The sequence below is a fragment of the Coffea arabica genome, chromosome 8e (genome assembly GCF_036785885.1).
Source record: "Coffea arabica cultivar ET-39 chromosome 8e, Coffea Arabica ET-39 HiFi, whole genome shotgun sequence".
Classification (NCBI taxonomy): Eukaryota; Viridiplantae; Streptophyta; class Magnoliopsida; order Gentianales; family Rubiaceae; genus Coffea; species Coffea arabica.
This window is the reverse complement of record NC_092324.1, coordinates 49054026-49074616: the sequence shown is the minus strand read 5'-3', so window position 1 is coordinate 49074616 and position 20591 is coordinate 49054026. Positions and strand designations below refer to the sequence as shown.

Genomic DNA, 20591 nt, shown 5'->3' with positions numbered 1-20591 from the left:
TTTAGCAAAGCATAAGGAGTTTTTGTTGTATTTTACCCTAAACCAAAATACTAATACTTGGTTCATCGTTTTGTTTTGGTTATGAAAATGGAAAGCCATGTAGGAATTGGGGATGCAACAATCGTAAACCTCATAGCTTTCAGCATATAATCTAAAATCTTGTACATAATACTCTGCATAATGCTTGAGAGAATTTATATTATTACACGAATCATAGGACAGACAAAAATCATAGCACATCTTGCAAATCTTTTTTTTTTTTGGCTCAAACTATATAGCCTATGTGTAAACTTAACATGTTGCAAACTTTGTTTAAGTGCACATTTTGTAACATTAATATTCCTCACAATCTCGCAAATTCATGTTGCACAACTTTTATTTGGAATGTCGAACATGAGGAAGATTTGTTCGAAGTGTACTTGCAAAATCTTGCCTACAGCTGGTGTAGATGAATTGTGCCGACTTGATGAAGCACTCGTTCTGTTTTCTTTGCTGGCTTTTAACGATTTACAAATCTTGTTTGAGACAGAAAGCTACAAGAACCGAAATTAACTTCACAGGAAAACAGTTGGTGAAGTGAAAAGCATCAGCTGTTTATTAGTAGTAATTACAGTTGGTTCATCTTTTCAGCTCTTCCAGATGTTGTGAAAGCCCTTGTAGCACCTACAGATGATGCAAGGCAGAATATTGCTATTAGTTGCCACCAAAAGCAAGCAATACACAGGCAGATGCCTAGATGCTTTTGGTAGGAATTGCTTACCAACTTGGTATCCTCAAGTGCAACTTCCAGTGTCCCGATTTTCTGCTAGACAATAATAACTCGTAAAAATGTACTGTAAATTCGCGTATTGTACTACAGTTCAGGGCAATAGATATGCATGTATTCAGTAAAACAGAAACTCACTATTTTCACTTCCGTAAGCAGATCTTCAAAAGCTCGGATTTTCTGCAATGAGTGTCTATCAGGACCTTTTGTTTCAGCAAGTTCCCCAGAGGTTTCATCTGTTGCTGGGGTAACGTCATACACATCTTTTACTTGCAAATTATCCTGCATCAAGCATGTGCCTGCAACTCAGTAGATGCAAAAGATTTAACATCTTTGTAACCAAAAAATGATAAAATGGACTTGGCAACTGTCCTCGGAGAAAAATTCTAATGCGTCTCTGAGAATGTAGCTTTCATTAGGTGGAAATAACAAGACATTCCTACTTCTAATGGCAGATTTGCCTGAACACAGGAAACCAAGAAGCAGACAGACAGACTAACAAGGACAGTGGGGCAGGAGAGCGGAGGAAGAACTCAAGAAGAAGAAGAAGAAGAAGAAACATTAGCCATCATCACTGAACTTGATTGAGAAAATTTGAAGCAACAAGAGTGACTATATATAATCCAAATATTTCAGTTTTTTATCGGGTCTATATAAGAAAGTGGGGAATTGTCTCCTTATCTGAAGATTTAAGCTTTAATAGACGGAAACATGGAGATTCCAAAGCGGTTATCATGTCTTCGTCCCTTGTTTATATCGACAACCGAATATGTCCCTCTCCAAGAAACTTCCAGTACTTCTTTCATGATCTATTACTTTTGTCTACTTTGGTTCAATATTGAACTACTGTGTCAGCCAAAAATTCAAGCCATTAGAGAAAAAGGTCTTCTTGTTATCTATACTCGATGACAGAAGGAAATGTAGCTTTTGAGAAGAGAAGAAAACAGTTGTGTAACAGCAGGACCTCATCAACCAAAGCAAGATTAAGAATTCAACATTCCCAAAAACGCTGTATAGCATTAATTTCCCCCACCATAGAATTATTTGGAATGAGATTGTAAAATGAGTATATGGTAGCTGCTCGAGTGTTTTCTAGTCAATGATGTAACGCAAGGACTAGGTTTTCATACAGTATCACCACCATAGGCATCTTCTGCTTCATGGTCTCTCATTCCTCCATCCTCACACTCACACTCACACTCTTCTCCTGTAGCAATCATTGTCTACAAGGAAAAGTGATAAAATATTGTTTAGTCTTAAAGGTAGGATATGTGAACTCTCTACTGTAACCAAAAACAGGAAGTTACTAATGATAAAGCAATTTACACGCACGTGTAACATTTGAGTAATTTCTGGATCATTCCAGGGTCCTTTATCACTGAACAGGCAGCCTCCAGAATCATAACATGTACAGCTACCACCCAAGAAAGTAGGAAGGTTACTGCAGGAGCAACCAATATCTGTCAACAACTTCCTTAGGGGAGCCTTTTATATCTACAAGCATACACTAAATTGGCCATAAGGTACATGTAAATGAACAACTTATATCTGTTGACCTCCTTTTCCAAATATGTAGATGCTCAAATTTGCAGTTACCTTGGATCTATAACTTCTAGTAGACTGCTTAGGTAGTTACTTCCCAGCACCTGCAATTGCACCCCAAAAATTTAGACTGACAATGGAAAGGAAAAGGCAAACCAAAATCTCTACGCACTTTGATCTTTGCCAAAGTTCTGGGTTCAAGAAAAGCCTTTATAGCCGTCCAAAGGACCTTGAACCCTGATCCAGCGTTGACAATATACAGCCGATTCAGCGTCTGCAAATATATGAAGGGAGAAGGTTTATATTTTAGTGTTCCAAGTTTCATCCAACAGTATTCTAATCTTTAACGTGGAATAAGTGAAGAATTTGGCTAAGAAGAGCTGCACTAATCAGTACCTCAGGATAATAGTTGCTGTCAATCTTTTGAATTTCCAGGAAAAGGTATCTTGCAGGCTTTGAGAAGTTAGAAGTTCCCTGTGCAAAGAACGTGGGTTTTCAGCTTACCAGAAACTATCGTATTCTGCAGACAGTTGCGCATCAGCTTTCCCAGAAGATGGTCTTTATGCAACATGTTTTTTAAATTCTAAACTAGCATGTTTAGGTGCAAAAACTTTTCTACTCTCATTTGAGGTATAAATGCCAAACAAAAGGCGTCAGTCAAGGGAGAAATCATAAAGGCGATTACTTTTTAGCAATTTCCGGGACACCTGTGGACCTACCTAAGGGGCGAATGAAAAGCACATCAACTGAGATGCAAATTTGAAGCGTACCACGAAGGCAATTGATCGCACATATGAAAGATTAACAGAAGGAAGTTTCAAACTGTTACCACATTCTTCACATCCAGGATACTAGTGGTGGAGGCTATATGCTTCTTTGCAGCAAGTGAGCATGCAGGGAACCTCCAATGCAAAGTTTTTTCTTGTTCGGAAACATGATACTTCACATATCTCTCAATGGTAGTTTTCTGGAGGAGCATATCGATATCCACCATCCCAAGCCTTTCAATGTAAACTGGTCTGCCATATTTATCTACTCCATGAAATCCATGAGGGTAACATTCTTTAACTTCTCTATACTCCTCAAACTTAAATTCCTGGAGAATATGTCAAGCCTGTTAACTTTAGCAATCATCATGAGAAAGTTGTTACTCTAGAGGTGAAAGCAGTCTAGCCAAGATACTGATGGAAAGAATTTTTTCAAAAAATTGTAGGTGCATAGAGATTGTCTTAATTTGTGAAAGTTAGGAGTTAATACAAGATAACATGTATTTATGGATATGCAGGATATGCTCATGTTTACCTAGTCAATGCACAGAACGATCTTTATACGAAGTTAAACTCCCACAGAAGAAAATTGTAGTCTTTAATGCAAGATATATAGAATTGGACCTTTTCTTTGTGTCATTAAGTTCCAGATAATGCCGGTTATCTTAACTTATACTGGCCAAAGAAAAAAATATCAAATACAGGGCAATATACTGTCATTTATGATTTTTATAGTTAAAAGTAGTATCAGTTTATCTCCATGTCAACCCTGAAGAATCCTTTACTTTTAAGATACATAGAATCTGCGAAATATTGAACTCGGAACAAGCAATGAAGCTGAAATGATCATTGTCACCTAAATTTTCTCTCTGGATCCAGCCTTTGGGATAACACGTCTTAGATTTTCCTTAACAGCATAGTTAGAAGGCATTTCCTTTTTCTTTTTGTGACATGCCACCATTATGTACATGAAAAAGTTTACAGGCATACATTTCATGCCAGTTCCAGGCACCACAGGCAAGGGTCACATGAAGATGTAGATGCACATAAATGATAGCAGAGAAGAAAATCTACAGATGCATCCTCAATATATGCATTTTCACTGTGTGCAGATAAAGACATATTACAGCTCATTAATAGTACTTATAAATGACAAGATATCTTGGCCTAGAAATACATAGCTAGAGATAGATGCTTCAAGTTTGAGAGAGACAAATGACAAGGTATCTTGGTCTAGAAATACATAACTACAGATAGATGTTTCAAGTTAGAATGAGATGCTATCCTCCAAACTACGTTACTTAAATACACACAAAGAGAGAGACTTTACAGGTTTGGCACTTTGCATCACCTACACAGCTACACTAACAGAAAGGATTCTGATAAAATTTTTAGTTGAAGTGCACATCATTTTTTGCTTGAATTTGTAACAAATTGGAAAGTAAAGGTAAATCAATCCGTTCATTATAAGTGTCAACACAAGGAACTCTTCAGGAAGGTAACCTGAAATTTACCTTGGCAATTGCATCAACACCAAACTCCTCTCTCCATTTAAGGTAATTCAAAAACATTACGTTTGCTCTGTTCTGATTAAAATCCCTCGTTCTAAGAAACCTGTAGTCACCAAAAAAGGAAAAAAAAAAAAAAAAGCAATTGTAGAATGGTCCAAACTACTATATCTAGCTATTGTACTTTATATATTGATAATGCTGACATTAAAATTTTGTAGAAGAAGCACTAGTGCATACCATCAGTGGCATTTGATCGATAAACAGACCAAGTAAGCGTACCTTAACAGGGTGTGGTAATCATAATGCTTTCCTGTTGCATGACCCTCAAGAGAAAGCAGTTCACGGAATGAATCCACAATTTGCTCATCTTTAGGATTACGAACTCCTTCAAGGATTGTTTTCATTGATTGGCTCTTTTTTAGTCTAAAAGAGTCCAAAGGATTTGTCAATATCGCCTTGAAGCTGTCTTTCGATCCGAAGGACCTTTTCTTCTCTTTTGGAGGAGGTAAGTGCCAGTGAAATTCAATAGGAGGATGAATAGATTTAGCTTTTTGTTTCGCAACCTGAGCTTCTTTAGAAGATGGAGATCTCCTGGTCCCTCCTGCACCAGCTGCAATAACTATTTCCTGCAACAGCTCCTTTGACTTCTGCATGTCAACCTAATATCCATGTAAAGAAAGAACGACAAAATTACTTGGCTTCTGTCACATTACGCTTGCTTTCAAGAATTCAAAAATTGAAAGGATATTCAAGAATATTGAGGTAATGATTGCATTGATACCCCAGTGAATTATGAGCTTGAAATAAAATGAAGCAGATTACTAAGTGCAGTAAACTTGAGATACATTAGCCGATGATAAACAGACTTTGGAAATTTTTCTGTGCAACACCAAAACAGTAATCTATTCCCACTACTTGACTCCACCATTCAGCGCTGTGAGTGCAGTAGCAATATGATTGCTCTGTGAACCCAGTAGTACTACGGTTGCTCTGTGAATGCATAATTCTGTTAAAGCTAGCATTGGAATTCTCTTAAGTAATAAAGTCGTGTTTGATTGCTCTGCGAATACAGTAGATATATGACCAAATGCTTTACTCATACAGGTCAAACGAATGCCCAAGCACTCAATACATAGCTCCACGCGTTATGAGATAATGTTGATTGCCAAATCCTGATGATTTTTGGCAAACCTGGAATCATATTTAAGAAACAACATTGATGAAACAGCTAAATTAAAGAAGAATCCATTAAATATACCCCTGCATTATCATGCAAATACTAAGTCCAAGATCGGGCAGCATATCTAATCAAGTCATGAATTAGTCGACATCAAGAGTTTTTAAGAGTTGTAGAAAATCTCAAGAATGAAGAGTGTTTCGAGAATCTAGTGCCAAAAATGTGAAGGAATCAGAGAGGTTACCGACGAATGTGAAGCGACAGAGAAGAAAGCAGAGCAGTGGATGAATGAAAAGGAAGCTGGGACGGTGAAGCAATGAATTTTTCTAGCGTCAAATGCCATGCTTTTTTGATCATGTCCTCCTGGCAATGGGTATCGCATAAGAATTTCGAATGTTTGAATACCAAGGAACTAAGGAATCCCCGCGCCCCACAAGAATTACTATTCCATAATAATAATATGTTTTCAGTGACAGCTTCGCTACATTCGGCTCACGCATTAAAATAAATCCCAAGTCCGTGGTTTGCACTTTGCACTTGGTACATTTATTAGTATTACCAGTGATCCTCGCACAGCCAAATGTGTGTGTAATTCACTAAGAAAATATGCATTTGAACTAAAAAATTTAGTAGTAAACTATTTGACAACAAAATTTAGTAGTGAACTAAAAAAGTTAATATAGCAAAAAATGATTAAAAAATTAAATCAATCACTTACGTATAGTGGTTGATTAATGAATCTCTTAAAAAGGTCAATTTTTTTTCTAAATGTACTCTTACACTGGGACGGAATTTCACAATCATTTATAGGATTAAAATCTTGTGATAAGAGACAGGGGGAAAAAAGGGTTCTCTCGTACGCTTATGATGCGTACGAAGAGGATGGAGAAGACATTTTTATGTGATTGTAATTTGTAGTTGACTAGAAACTTTTTATGGGATTGTAAGGTGTAATTTAGGAATCATATGATATTTAGTGGTTTGATGCTTTTCATACGATATGCCATTACAACACAACATGGCAAACAAAGCAAGAAGGAAATTACAAGATCAAGATCAGGCGGTCCACTCATATGCCTTTGTCTACTATTAGTATCGTGTTGAGTCACTTTTTCCATAAAAAAATTTTTTTTTTTTTAAAAAAAAGCATTTTCCATGTTGGAGTAAGTTAGTGGTTAAGACATATAGTTATGAAACTTGCCCGACACCACGGTCGAATCCAACAACTCAGTGAATCAACTATAGGATCGGGTTGGGTTGCTAATTAAATCAGTTAAACAACAAACTCGTTGATAGTCAACGACCCAGCGATTCAACTGGTGAATTAAAAAAAAATCACTGGTTGAGCCACTAACTTAAAAATTTTACTATTTTATAATTAAAAATATTTTATTATATTATAAAATATAACTATTGTGCAATCTGCGATTGAACCGATGACTCGGTCGCCTTTCCGGGTTGAGATCCGGGTCAAGTTTAATAACAATGGATGAGGAGTTATTTAAAGGATAAAAAGGAAATTTGAAAAAGTGACAGAGGGATCCATTTAGCGATCAGAGAAATATTCTGATCTTTGCCTCTCTTTTTTACCCATTTATTGGGTCCAAACTATCTACTCCCGATTTATTATTGTAGAGATTATTAATTTTTGTAAGAGCAAGTGAGTACAAGATTACAACTGGTTTGAATACACACTAATGATTAATTACTCCATAAGCGAACAATCACTTATACAAATAATGAGAAATTGGCAAAAATTCAAAATTCGACCTTAACAATATTAACACCTTAAAAGAAATCCGTGACTAGCTGGCTATCAAATGATTGGTTAGCACATTATTCGTAAACACAATGAAAGTAGTCAATTACAAATTCATTTTTGCCGCTATTATTCTACACTAGTATTTTGTCTCAAAACATCACGGCCAACATCATTTGGCACCAACTAAATTGAGGTAGGTTCACGACTGGGCTTCTGGACAACAACGTCAATAAGGCCTAAACGACCAGGCTTACGTAATCCTTATAAGCTGGACTATTGGATGTCCCTCCCAATTGGGCCGCGGACTCTGCCTGTAAGGACGACCCTCGATGTTTTTTTGGTACCTCTAATCCTAAAATTTTTAAGGAACACTTCGTGGACCGCTTTATCTTTTCGTGCGGATGAAAAAGGGTTAATTTTATATACGCTGATAATATTGATACTAGTGGACATGAATGTATGTAGAAGCATAAATGAATCCAAACAAGTCGGGCATTTTAATGTTCAAACTTGTCTGATTATTTTTGTGAATTTAATATTTTGTTCAAATTTGATTTGTTTATTCTCAAGCCAAACTCGAACAAACTTTTATAGAGCTCAACTTAATTTGAGTTCGAATAGTTTGAATTTTCTACATTCACATTTCACTTATGTGCTAATCGAGGCGAACTCAAACTGAATTTAAATGTTTATCAAACACAAAATTCTGTTCAAAGTTTGGTTTGATTAACTAGCGAACCAAATTGAAACAAACTCTTACACAGGTGAACTCGATTTGAGTATCTTATAGTTTGATCCATCTTTTAACTCTAAATGCATGTCGCCTATTTTAATTTGAAATTGAACTTCAATTCTTGCATAAGTAGCATGCATCCATACTTGCTATTATCTCTACAATAATAAAGCAAGAGCAGATAATTTATGTAAACAATCAGCTATCACTTTTTAGAATTTCTTTTTCATCCGTCTAATAATTTCTCACCACTAATCCACTTCAACTCGACCACTAACATCAGACAACCAACAAATACATGTTTATCACTTAAACATAAACCGCATACAAATAACTTCTTGATTTAATTTTTTATTTGATTTTTTGTATTAACTTTTTTAAACTTACTACTGCTAGATTTTGTTGTCAGAAAATGAATCTACATTCATTAGTTTAGTAGGAATTTTTTTTTTTTTTTTAATCACTTGCACACACATCGAGTGTACACGTACATTAAAAAGAGCCCCATACTGTAATGGGTTGGTCTCTGAATGGGCTGCATTGCATTAAAACCGATGACATGGAGTCCAACAACCGGGCTTCATTGGTCCCAAACTGATGGTTGGTTAACCTTCTGGTTGTCTTCCTTACTTCATATGAATCATATTCATACTTATACCAAGGGATCTCTCAATTGTTGTGAAACAATTAATTCTTTTCCTTGGTAGAACATCTTTCAATTTCTTGACTAAATCTGAATGGCGATCTAGTTAGACCTCAAAAAGCAGCCGGGGGGTTGTTATATGTTCGGACTGTTCTGGTATGTGCTATTGGACTCAAGTCTAAGCAAAGTTTGTCTTTTAGTTATCATTTTTATGCATTATGAGAAGGCAAGAAGAAATTGTTCAACCACTTGGTTGTATTGTAGCCATCTGTTCCATCTACGGTGGCCAGAGTCAAAATCGTTTGATCAGTGTGGAACAAATCTAAGCGTTTAGAATTCTTTTGATTGGACTAGAGGCAATATGGATCCCCAGTCCCACCAGAGACACAGACAGGCAAAAAATGACAAATTGAAGTGGCCATGCATGACTAACCCCCCAGGCCCCAGCCATAATGTGCAGCACAAAAACAAAAAAAATTGAAGAAGCCAATATATATATATATATAATAGTCTGTCGTAAATGCATGGCAATCTTAACATATATTTTGAAATGCCATGATAATGTATGTCTGCATCTTTTTGGCCCAACACAGAATCATAATGCCGTAACATTTGAATCATCAAAAGATTTGCATGCCTGGTGAAGCCAAATCATGTTGTATGGAGTCCCATAAAATATACGATGAGCGTTTCCCCGCAAATCTATAAAGGTATTGTTAGCTGTAGTGAAATTTCTCACGTCTATTTGTTGGCTTTATTTATAGTAGTGCAGACAAATGACCTCGTCCCCTGACTGGCCAAGGACACCGAACGGCTTATGCAAAATAATAGACATCATGATAAGGGTTGGGGAGGCCAGTCCATGCCGCTCTATATAATCGACTGTCCTTTCAATTCTTGACATTTACCAAATCTTCAATACTAATCTTGAATTGAATATTAAAATATGGTAAGTGCATTATTTGTTGGATTAGTCTTTTAGTGTAAAAATTGTTTTATGCATACGGATTTGAAAAAAAAAAAAATGACATATGCGTAAGAAGAGAATTTGGACTTTAAATGAAATTTATGTGCCACACATCTAAACTACAGTAAAATCTCTGTAAATTAATATTTGATAAATTAATAATAACTTTTATCGATCTCGATCTGGACTAACGAGTTAAATTAATAATTTTGATAAAATAATAAGATAATAAATTTTTTGAAAACCTTACACAACCTTTTGCTTCTATTCGTATCATAAATTAATAATTTATTAAAATTACATATCATACATTCCTAAAATATGTGTCTAGTACTGTATTTTTTAATATAAATCTATCGACTTGAATTCTCATATTGCAATGAGAAATTATGAAGAGTTATTGATACTTTGATGATTTCAATGCTTCCTTTCATGTAACAGGAAATGGATATCAATCATTTATCATTCATAAGTCTTTTTGACCTCTTGATAATAGAAAAATGGATGTGTCCAACGGGTGGTCAATAGTCACTAGTTGAGGTGGAGTTCAAAGTATTAATAATATGAAAAGCTAATGTTAATTAGGGAAAGCATATAAATGTAAGATATATTAATAATTATTAATGCAAATTCATATGATAGATTAGGTTTGATGTAGATGTACTAATAAGTACTCGTTAGGCACACGAACATTGAAAACATTAATAGAATTAAATTATCTATTTTTTTTTGTAAGTAAAAGGTATTAAATTCAATACCTCCTATTTACAATCTATTCCACCTTACTGCCCAACTCAACCCTCCCCTAAAATTAAATTATACTTGCAAATCAAATAGATATGGATTAGTTTATATTCTTTTAACTGTTAACCTCTTTTCATTAATAGAATAATTCATATTTTTATAAAATAAAATAAATTTTTAGTTGATTAAATGAGTGTTTATTTGAATTATAACTACACTCGATAAATAATAGTAATTTATTAATTTACCAATTAATTAATACTTCTTTAAATTAATAGAAATTGTTCGATGCCAAAGTTAATTATAGAAATTTTACTCTACTAGCACTAGTAATTTATTTGGACGACGTAAGAAAATTATCCTCTTACGTATTTTTTGATTGTTTGTTGATGAGAAGTTAATTAGCGTCATAGAGTGAAAAGGACAGTTGGTCCCACAAACCCACTCGTGGGGAAGAGGGGACCCACAATGTTACTGCTACCTACTGCTAAGTACTGTACTAACATAGCAGTAAAACGTGAGGAAATATCTTAGAGGTACGGGAGCACATCTGGAAAACAGCTGGCGGTGAGCAGACACACACGTTTTCATAAAAGCATTTTCCTTGAAAACACAAAACAAAAGGACACCATGACGTCAGCTACCGAATCCTTCAAAAAGGTTTTCTGGTTCCGGCGGCGTCTTTTGTCAAGTACCTGTCGCGTCTCCGGCGTCCCGCTCCATTGGGCTCTGATTCAATGACTTTTTTTCAACTTTAATAAAGAGTTTGGATCGGATTCCTAGTTCCTACTGATTTCAGTGACTGGTCACCTAATCCCTAATAGTAACCAATACTATGCTTAATCAAGCTGATGAATGATTCGGGTTTGTTTGGATAGTATAGGATATTATTTAAAATATTATTTAAAATAATTATTGTAATATTTTTGTAATGTGATGTATGTGAGATAAAAAGATAATTGAGAAGATAAAAAATTATATTTGAAAGTGTAATGATGATATCAGTAAATATATTTGGCTAAATAATCTACTGTCCAAACAAACCTATTAATGTTTGTTGAGGACAGGGGGAGGTTGGGACGGTTTTGTGCAAAATGCACAGCATGTAACTCTGTATATATACGGTGTAATTTATTTTTAATAACATATAATTATAGGATAAAATTTTATGAATCTCATACATAGTATCAAAAATAATAAATGTTTAATATACAATTCGAAACTTACATTTCTTCTTGATCACATCTTGGCCATGAAAACAGTAACCGTTCCTGCCCTCTCCCGTTTGTTTGTTGATGCCTGAAGCCCTGTATAAAAAATAAATAAAAAAAAAAAGCCTTCAATTGTGCAGTGCCCCGTGCAGATGGCACTGGGAAAATCGTCTCAACTTACATTCAAATTGCATGCCTTAATTTGAGTGAAACCGAGTAGTTTCAGGCAGGTAATAGCCCATTGGTCCTACGTTGATAATCTTGATTTTTATTTCACATGTTTTGGTTGATTTTGTTGAAAAAATAAATGTAACCTACTATTTTCTTAAAATGCTTTTATGTTAAAATTAGGATTATGATGAATAATCACTATACCTTTACACTATTAATTACAACAACAATATTGATAAAAAAATTGTACTCCCTCTATTTCACTTTGATAGCTTTTTTTTTTCTTATTAAGAAAAATTAGTTAACTTTGTTGAAAGAATAAATCTAATCTGATGTTTTTCTAAAGTGTCCTTACATTAATATTTGGAGTGTTACTAACCACTATATCTATAAATTAATAATAATACTAATAATAATATATTGCATCATTCAAGACATATATCAAAACAATTACTATTTGTGAAAAAAGTTGATTGCATTAAATAAGGTAGGTTATATTTACCAATAACTAAGTATGTTAAATAAGGGTATTTTAAAAAAATTAAAAGTTAATTATATTTTTCAATTGGAATGTATACTGTAATTGGGGAAGGTTGAAAAAGAAAAGCAAGACTATCAAAGTAGGACAGAGGAAGTACCATTCAAGGCATGAATGAAAGTAATTATTGATAAAAAAAACTATATTAAATAAGGTAGGTTATACTAACTGATAACAAAGTATATTAAATAAAGGTGTAGCATAGTAATTAAAAGTTGGGTTTGTTTAACAGATGTCTAATAAGCACTCGTTGAGATCTATTTCAGATGTTAAATTTTTAGAAAGATAAAATTAATTAAGAAAAGTATAAAAATACAGTAAATTAATTAAGGAAAGTGTATAACTGTAAGAAAAGATATTAATTATTAGTGTATGTGTGTGTGTGTCTATATATATATATATATATATATATAAATGGTAAATTAAATGGAATGTATGAGTAATAACGAATATCCAATGAACACCCATTAAAAAAATTCTTAAAAAGTAACTATATTTTTTAATTAAAAAATGAACTATAATTTAAGACGGATGAAAAAATAATAAATAAGATTATTAAATTGGGACTAAGGGAGAGGGAGTATAAAGTCCAACAAACTTATTGAGGCGGATTAAATCCGTCAACTAATTGAGTTTTGAGCGGAGCATTTTTGGCCCAGCACCTTTGTTTGTAAAGATTTTTTTCAAATTTGGCATACATTTTTTCAAATTAAATTAGGATTAATGTTATATATACTATGAGCATAAAGATTTTTTATATTAACAAGTATACATGCATAACACATGGATAAAACGTGAATTTAAAATTTGAAAGGTGATGATATGATATTCATCTAAGTCTGCTTGTGTAGGCAAAAAAAAAAACTTACAATGCGAGTGTATAAAAATTAATCACATTAAATTAACCCTCACTAGAAAAGGCAATGCAATCCTAGAGGATAATGCAGCACAGCTGTGAATGCATTTACTCGCAAGATTTAGCCAATAAAATTTTGGGGTAATCACATTTTATCCCCTTAAATAATACCCCATTTCTCAGTTTACCCCATAACCTTTAATTTTGCTCACTTAACCCCCTTTAGGACAAAATTGCCCTTGCATTATTTTGACTTTTCATTTACTTTGTTTTCCTTTGTTTTATTTTTTTTTCTCTTTCTTCTTTATTTAATGAGTAAATCTTTCTTACACTGACGGTGTATACACTATCATCGTTGGATTCATGACATGTGTGCAAAAGTTGAATTTCAAATTTAAATTTGGTATAGTTGTCAATCATCCAACGTTAATAGTGTATACATTGTCAGTGTAGAAAAGTTTAATCCTTATTTAATTCTTCATTTTTCCCACAAAAATCTTCACCTTAATGATTGAAATTAACGAAGAGGAATTGTAGAGATCTATCTTCTCCTTAAATGATTAAAAAAATATTCAAATCACTTTCCTAAAAAATAATTTTTTTAACCTTTCAATTCTTTTAATTTTTGGTTTTTCTCTTTCCTTTCTAGTTTCTCATTTTATTCTCAAGAAAATATCATAAGATGAAATTGTTTTCCTTCTTTTATTTCTTTTTCTCTTTCTTCTCTCTTTCATCCTTCCCAATAGAAATTCCATTTCAACGAAAATTTTTGTTTTGAGTTTGTAATTGCATATTTCTGGGTGAAGGTTTAAAAAGTATCAAAAACTAATTTTGATTTTTTGTATGATGTCACGTGTCACAAATTTCAATTGATGATTATTAATTAGGTCACAATTTCATCTTAAGATATTTTCTTGGGAATAAAATGAGAAACTAAAAAGGAAAGAGGAAAACCCAAAATTAAAAGATTTGAAAGGCTAAAAAAATTGTATTTTAGGAAAGTGATTTGAATATTTTTTTAATCATTTAAGGAAAAAATAGATCTCCGCAATTCCTCTTTTTTAATTTCAATCATTAAGGTGAAGTTTTTTGTGGGAAAGAGGAAGAATTAAATAAAGAAGAAAGAGAAAAAGAAATAAAAGAAAGGAAAACAAAGTAAATGAAAAGTCAAGATAATGCGAGGGCAATTTTGTCCTAAAGGAGGTTAAGTGAGTAAAATTAAAGGTTATGAAGTAAACTGAGAAATGGAGTACGGAGATAAAATGTGATTAACCCTAAAATTTTAGTCCTTGTAGCGTCGCCACTGGCACCATTCATTGTTCATTTAATCAAGCATGTAACCTATTGTAGCTTCATCATTATACGCTTGCTTGTTCGCTGGCTTTTGATACACAAATTCTGTAATCAGTTCGAAAATTAATTGAAGCCAGGCTCAGCCTCAGACGACATTTATGTAATGTTGCCGTGCATCTTTACTGCATGAAATAGTACTCTAGCGATTTACGATCACAAGTCAGAATGCTAGCAGAATTATATTTTGTTGCACGCTTCGAGTTTCATACTAATTTACACTTGAAATCTGGCAGAGCAGTGTCCTTGCTTCTCTTTAGGGTAAGGGTCAGAAAATGACTGATCCGTGAGGCGCGGATCGGATCAATCAAATAGTAAATGGGACAGGTATCCGACTCATGCCAACCCCTACTTCTCTTCCTAATTGATTTGCCAAAAGTTCACGCATGACTTGAAATGAGAAAAAAACACAAATGAAGCACTTGATTTGCAACTTTGCATGAGCAAAGAATCATACAAATAGAACTGTCAACGTGACTGGACGACCCGAGCTCGACCCGTTTGGCTAAAAATTTGGGACTAAGTTATTGTGTTATTGATGTGTACATTCAAATAATTTTATATAATGTATAGAATTTACAATTTATATAAAATTTTATTATAATGCGTAATGTAAATATATAGTTATGTGCTAATTTTGAGCTCAAGTCCGAGCCCAAAATAGGCTAAAAAGACTATTTTGTGAATGACTATGGGACTCCTAATATGAACTCGAATTATAGAAATTCTACATATTTTTGTGAGTCGAACTTGACTTGCCAAAATCCTGCTTATATAATCCAATCGACACCCTTTTATAGAAAAAAAGAATCCAATCTTATTTGTATCAACTATACGTGACTCATTATACATTGAAGTCCTCTATATTCTTAGTCAAAGAAAAATATTTTTTGGCCGAGAAACTGATGCGTTTTTTCAGAAAATAAAAGTACAAAGAATAACACAAGACAACATATTAGATTAACAATAGGACATGTTAACTTTTAATTGTAGAGTCGACGATACTTATTTAGTGTTATGCTATTTTATTCCTTTTCTGCTCATAAATGGATTCGTTTGGATGGCTCTTTTTTGGATTCTTTAAATTATACATATGTTCTTAATCACCTTTTTATCTCCATACATTATATTAAAAAAACATAATAATATTCTGAAATATTTCCAATTAATCTTCTATCCAAATGCATTTCATTGAGCAAGCAACTGCAGAATATTGATCGACATCGTAAAAGGTACTCAAGGATTCAAATGCTAAGTGAGTGACTAGTATCAGAATTTGGATATTAGAATAAATTAAAGTAGTTCAGATTTTTTTTTGATAAATAAAGAATCAAGTAATCATTAAAAATTGTCTTTCTCAACTAATATAAGGAATCAAATTCTTCATATTTTACTTTCTCTCTTCAACCAACTTTTATCTTCTTGTTTGAGCTATTTTTCAAATCATACAAAATAACTAAGTTTAATAAATAATGGAGTTGGTATATTTGTACATTTGATATTTCCACAAGGTTGGGTAATGAATTTCCTTATACTTAATTATTTAGCTCATTTTCACGAGAAAAGTTCAACATTGAATAAGTCACACGCAGTAGCAAATTAATCTGTAATTTTAACTCACTTTCTTTTGTTAAAATGTGTATATGGAAGAAAGGATTTTCTAGAATAACAGATATAAATTATAAAATTTTAATAGTCGAATTGAAATTCTAGGAAATCTACCGAGTTTACTAGAATCAGGTTTGAATTTATAATTTCGTGTCATGAAATAGTAACACCTATAATTTGATCAACTATTTTCTTGGATCATTCACTTAACAAAATATTTTAATCACTCTACTTTTCTCAATCACCGTTTTTCATAACATACGTCACGTCACTACCAGTAATATTTGGATTGAGCATTATTTTCCCAATTTTATTTGTTTACATCATCATTACAATTTCCAATACACCTTTTTATCTTCCCAATTACCTTTTTATCTCACATACATCACATCACAAAAAGTGCTATAGTAGAAATATTCCAAATAACTTACAATCCAAACAAAATGTTTTCCTAACAATAGTTTTGAAAAGCACAATCCACAAAATTCCTTATTTGGATTGCTTGTTTCCATCGGAAAATATTATCGTTTTCCGTGATCACATTTCCCTATCACCTTTTTCCCTCACATATATTAAATCGCTACAGTAATTCTTCCATGAAAAATGACGAAAAATGCAATCCAAACACAACCAAAGACTCAACAAGTTTTTGTTTTGATCTCATTTTGTCCTTTTGTTCTTTTTTCAACGGGAATAAAGACTTAATGGCAAGTGATAGTAGTATAAAGTGCTGATTCAAATACGAGAATGCGAGCAGTTGAAATTCAATTGTAGTTGTCCAAAATTCCAATCTTAGCTATCGTGGTCACTAGTTATTTCACTCTCATTTCTATATACTACTAGTATAACCACTTGAATTGAGTGAGTTTCTCTCATCTTTCATGACGTTCTGTAAATTGACAAGGTTGTAAAAATAACTAGTACCATTGAAAATTAAGAGAACCCATTAATAATTGATGCATCTTAACGGAGCACTATAATTTATTGCCTCATCTGCTTTGGATAACGGTGGCGTATTGGTAGATTAAATAAGAAATTAACTTTTGGTCCTTAAAAATTTTAGCCTTGACTCATTTTGGTCCATATCATCTTTTCCGTTGTCTAGTTATTCCTCAAAGCAAATATGCAAAATTCAGATTTAAGTAGGGTTTTTTTTTTCGGTTTAGGAGGTAGGTGATTCTAGTTATTTGCAGCTCCAAATGTGCTCTCTCAATACATATTAGCTTCCTAAAAAAAATTTTGTGCAAAAATATCTTTTTAATTTTCTAAACAATCTTTCCAACAATCATTTTCCCATAAGCAACTTGGAGAAAAAGACAATCGAATGGTCTGTTTGAATTGTAAGTTATTTGGGATTATTTGGGATATTTTTACTGTAGCACTTTTTGTGATGTGATGTATGTGAGATAAAAAGATATTGGAAAGATAAAAAAGTGTATTGAAAATTGTAAAGATGATGTAAGCAAATAAAATTGGGGAAATATGAAGCAATCCAAACAAACCTGGTACCCAAAAAGATCCATGATTAAAGAAGGAACTCTGTACAAACTTTAATCCGAGTGAGTAACTCATACATCCAATTTCAAGAATCTGTTGCTTATATTTGCCTTCCATTTGTTGCTTCTAAAACTCCATTTATTATCACCTTATGTACCATAACAGTAAACAAACTATACAATGAAAAGCTCAGGACTATTAGAAGCAAAAAATGCAAGGCAAATCCCTTCCTATTGAGCTGATGATTGTGGTCAGCCCTCCTTTCTTGACCACCTCAACCCAAATCAGAGAGTCAACTCTGAAGCTTCAAACTTGGAGCTTGGAGACTTTTCTTTCGCCCCATTCATCCAACGGCGCAAGTTAGTGCTGGTTCAATGTATCCCACAAAGATGCGCACTTCCTTCTTGCAAACCCTATTCTTTCTTGCTCCAAGTCATACACCACCTCAAACCCCTGCTGTTGATAATTCCCCAGCAGACCAGCTGGCCCACCAGATTCACTCTCATCCCCACCGTTCATCAACATCATGCACCCCACCTTTCTTTTCACCTTCCCGTCATCGCCACCGTCCAAAAACTCGTAGAAGTAATTCCTCCTAGGCATCACCACGCTGGAATTCCCCCCAAAATGCAACAACAATTGTGGCACGACCACATTCGACGAAACCTTAACATCCCCGCCAGCTATGTAATAACACGGCCCAAGTCCCGTCCGCCCCTCCACGTCAATCGCCCGCTTATAAACCGACCCGACCCGGTTGTCGAACTCCGCCACCACCGATTCATAGAGCCCGGGTGGCAGCATTGTAAACGTAGTCCCGGAATCCACCACCATCCCACCGTTGCCTCTTCCGTCCACCCGCCTTAAATTTTCTGGCGCCGCAATTTTCTTCTTCCCGACGGACAGCCCTTCCAGCCCAACACAATAGAAATACGGATGCTTCGGATTTTTTAGCATCGGAGTGTAGACAGGATCAGTTCCCGGTGAATCCGTTCGCCTGTCTTTGTTCTCGCCAACCGAGTTATACCGGCCCAGAATGAGTGGACTCGGCATTCTAACTCTGTCGGTGTCAAAAGAATGAGAAACCAAGCAATAAGAGAAATGATTCCCGATTTCAGGGGAACTGCTAGCGAGCTGAGCCGGCATGGATAGAGCTCCCCTGCCGAAACCGGCTACTCCGATAGGCTCGCCGAGAGTGCTGTGAGCGCAGCCGAATTTGAAATCATTGAGGACCAAGGACGGAGAAGAGAGGGATAATGATAAGTTATCTGAATACAGATGAGCAATTAAGCTGCCGTCGCCGTAAGCATAGTAGAAAGGCGGGCAGCTGAACTTTTTGCAATCGGCGGTTTCGATTTCTTCCAATGGGCACCTGGCCACGGCGCAGAGGTCGGACGTGGGATGAGAGGAATGAGCTACGGAGCATGCACGCGACTTGCACGTGACGGGGGTGGCGGAGGTGATGTTGAGAGGGGCTGTGTATGGGATGGTGGAGGGATTAAACTTGCCTTCGCAGAGCATGCAGTCGAAGGGGTGGCAGGGGAGCCAAACGATGTCGCTTCCGGTGTCCATGTAGAGAGAGATGGTTTGGGAGCCGAGGGTGAAGAACAAGCTGTAGTCGCTGCCGGGGTTCAGCGGAAGGGAGACTTGAAGGCGGTGGTTTTGTTTCTGGTTTTGGCTGTGTAGGCGGTGGCGAAAGCGGGTGGCAGCGTGCGTGGAGGTGGATTTGAGGAGGTGGGGAGTGGTGTTGAATTGGGATTTCGAGAGGGAGTGAGTTAAGGGAAGGACTAGGATTGATGAATATGAGATAGAGACGTGGAGAATTATGGTGGCGACGAAGATGATGAATAAAATGGAGGAAGCCATACCGAAGGACACAAACAGAGTTTTTTTTTTTTTTAAATTTTAATTTTAGCTATCTATCCACAATTGTGTTTTTAAATTTTAAAGGGTGTGTGATTGTGTGTTTATATCCACAGGGAGAGGGAAGAAGTGCGTGTTTTCTTGGGTATAAGAAGAGAGTGTGTGATTGGTGAGCTTTATAGGTGGTGATGAACTGACCATGGTTGAGAGGAGAGGTTAAGTCATAAGTGGGGGCAGAAGAGGACGAAGCTTCTGGTGGGAAGAGGGAGCCTAAAAGTTTACTTGCAACGTACTAGTAGGTTGCTTGGTTAGCTAGCTGGCTTTTTTGGATTCGGAGTTTTCCCAAATTGAATTTTTATCCACCTTCGGGCTGTTGTACAGTAGTAATACGTACACTCTATTTAGTATAAACATGAATTTTATTAATTTATACAACTGATTCATGATTATATTTTAAAATTATACGCATTTACGTTAAAAGTTACTATAAGATATACAACAATAATCGAATTGAACTGAATAGAATCAACTGGGCGGACGGAGGCCCTTGATCCGGCTTTTTTGAGATTGATAGCTTCAATATTATATATGTTTTTACTTTTTTCCCTATTTGTTTTCCCACTTTTTTTTCTGAGAAATAAGTGCTTAAATTTGACGTGGTCAATTAAACTGTTGCAGTGTGTTACTCAATTTGTTGGGAACATTGGACGAGGATTAACAAATTTGTCATTGAAAGGGAGTAGAGGCATCAGGCAGCATCTGTGGATGTTCACTTTTATGGTTTACCAAACACAAATGATCTTAATGTGTTTGGATACAGAATTATTTGAAATATTATTTGGAATAATTACTGTAGTATTTTTTATGATGTGATATACGTGAGAT

The 20591-nt window shown here is 34.7% G+C and overlaps 2 protein-coding genes across 3 annotated transcripts; both read right to left on the bottom strand.

Annotated features, from left to right (window-relative positions):
- Positions 1-286: 286 nt before the first annotated feature.
- On the bottom strand, positions 287-6080 carry LOC113704233 (phosphatidylinositol/phosphatidylcholine transfer protein SFH11-like). Of its 2 annotated transcripts, none has more exons than XM_027226001.2 (12): positions 6008-6080; positions 4866-5245; positions 4590-4689; positions 3138-3404; positions 2705-2782; positions 2481-2582; positions 2363-2412; positions 2099-2207; positions 1897-1989; positions 905-1048; positions 761-802; positions 287-663 (listed from the first exon to the last, which is right to left on the bottom strand). In XM_027226001.2, exons 2-12 carry the CDS (start codon positions 5237-5239, stop codon positions 619-621), a joined length of 1404 nt encoding a protein of 467 aa, XP_027081802.2. In that variant the 5' UTR covers positions 5240-5245; positions 6008-6080; the 3' UTR covers positions 287-618. The 2 variants fall into 2 exon arrangements, with proteins under 2 accessions (XP_027081802.2, XP_071918072.1); XM_072061971.1 differs by lacking the exon at positions 6008-6080 and adding an exon at positions 5845-5975.
- Positions 6081-17852: 11772 nt separating this feature from the next.
- Positions 17853-19924, bottom strand: LOC113702761 (probable aspartyl protease At4g16563). Its single transcript, XM_027223893.2, has one exon. The coding sequence runs from the start codon at positions 19707-19709 to the stop codon at positions 18204-18206; it is 1506 nt and encodes a 501-aa protein (XP_027079694.1). The 5' UTR covers positions 19710-19924; the 3' UTR covers positions 17853-18203.
- Positions 19925-20591: the final 667 nt, after the last annotated feature.

Bases quoted from the DNA above. Each gene is read 5' to 3' on its own strand.
- LOC113704233 (XM_027226001.2), bottom strand. From the start codon at position 5,239: ATGCAGAAGTCAAAGGAGCTGTTGCAGGAAATAGTTATTGCAGCTGGT. The intron at 2,783-3,137 runs GTAACAGTTTGA...TTCTTTGCACAG, and splicing joins TCCTGGATGTGAAGAATGTG to GGAACTTCTAACTTCTCAAA. The intron at 2,208-2,362 runs GTAACTGCAAAT...TTGCTCCTGCAG, and splicing joins CTAGAAGTTATAGATCCAAG to TAACCTTCCTACTTTCTTGG.
- LOC113702761 (XM_027223893.2), bottom strand. From the start codon at position 19,709: ATGGCTTCCTCCATTTTATTCATCATCTTCGTCGCCACCATAATTCTC.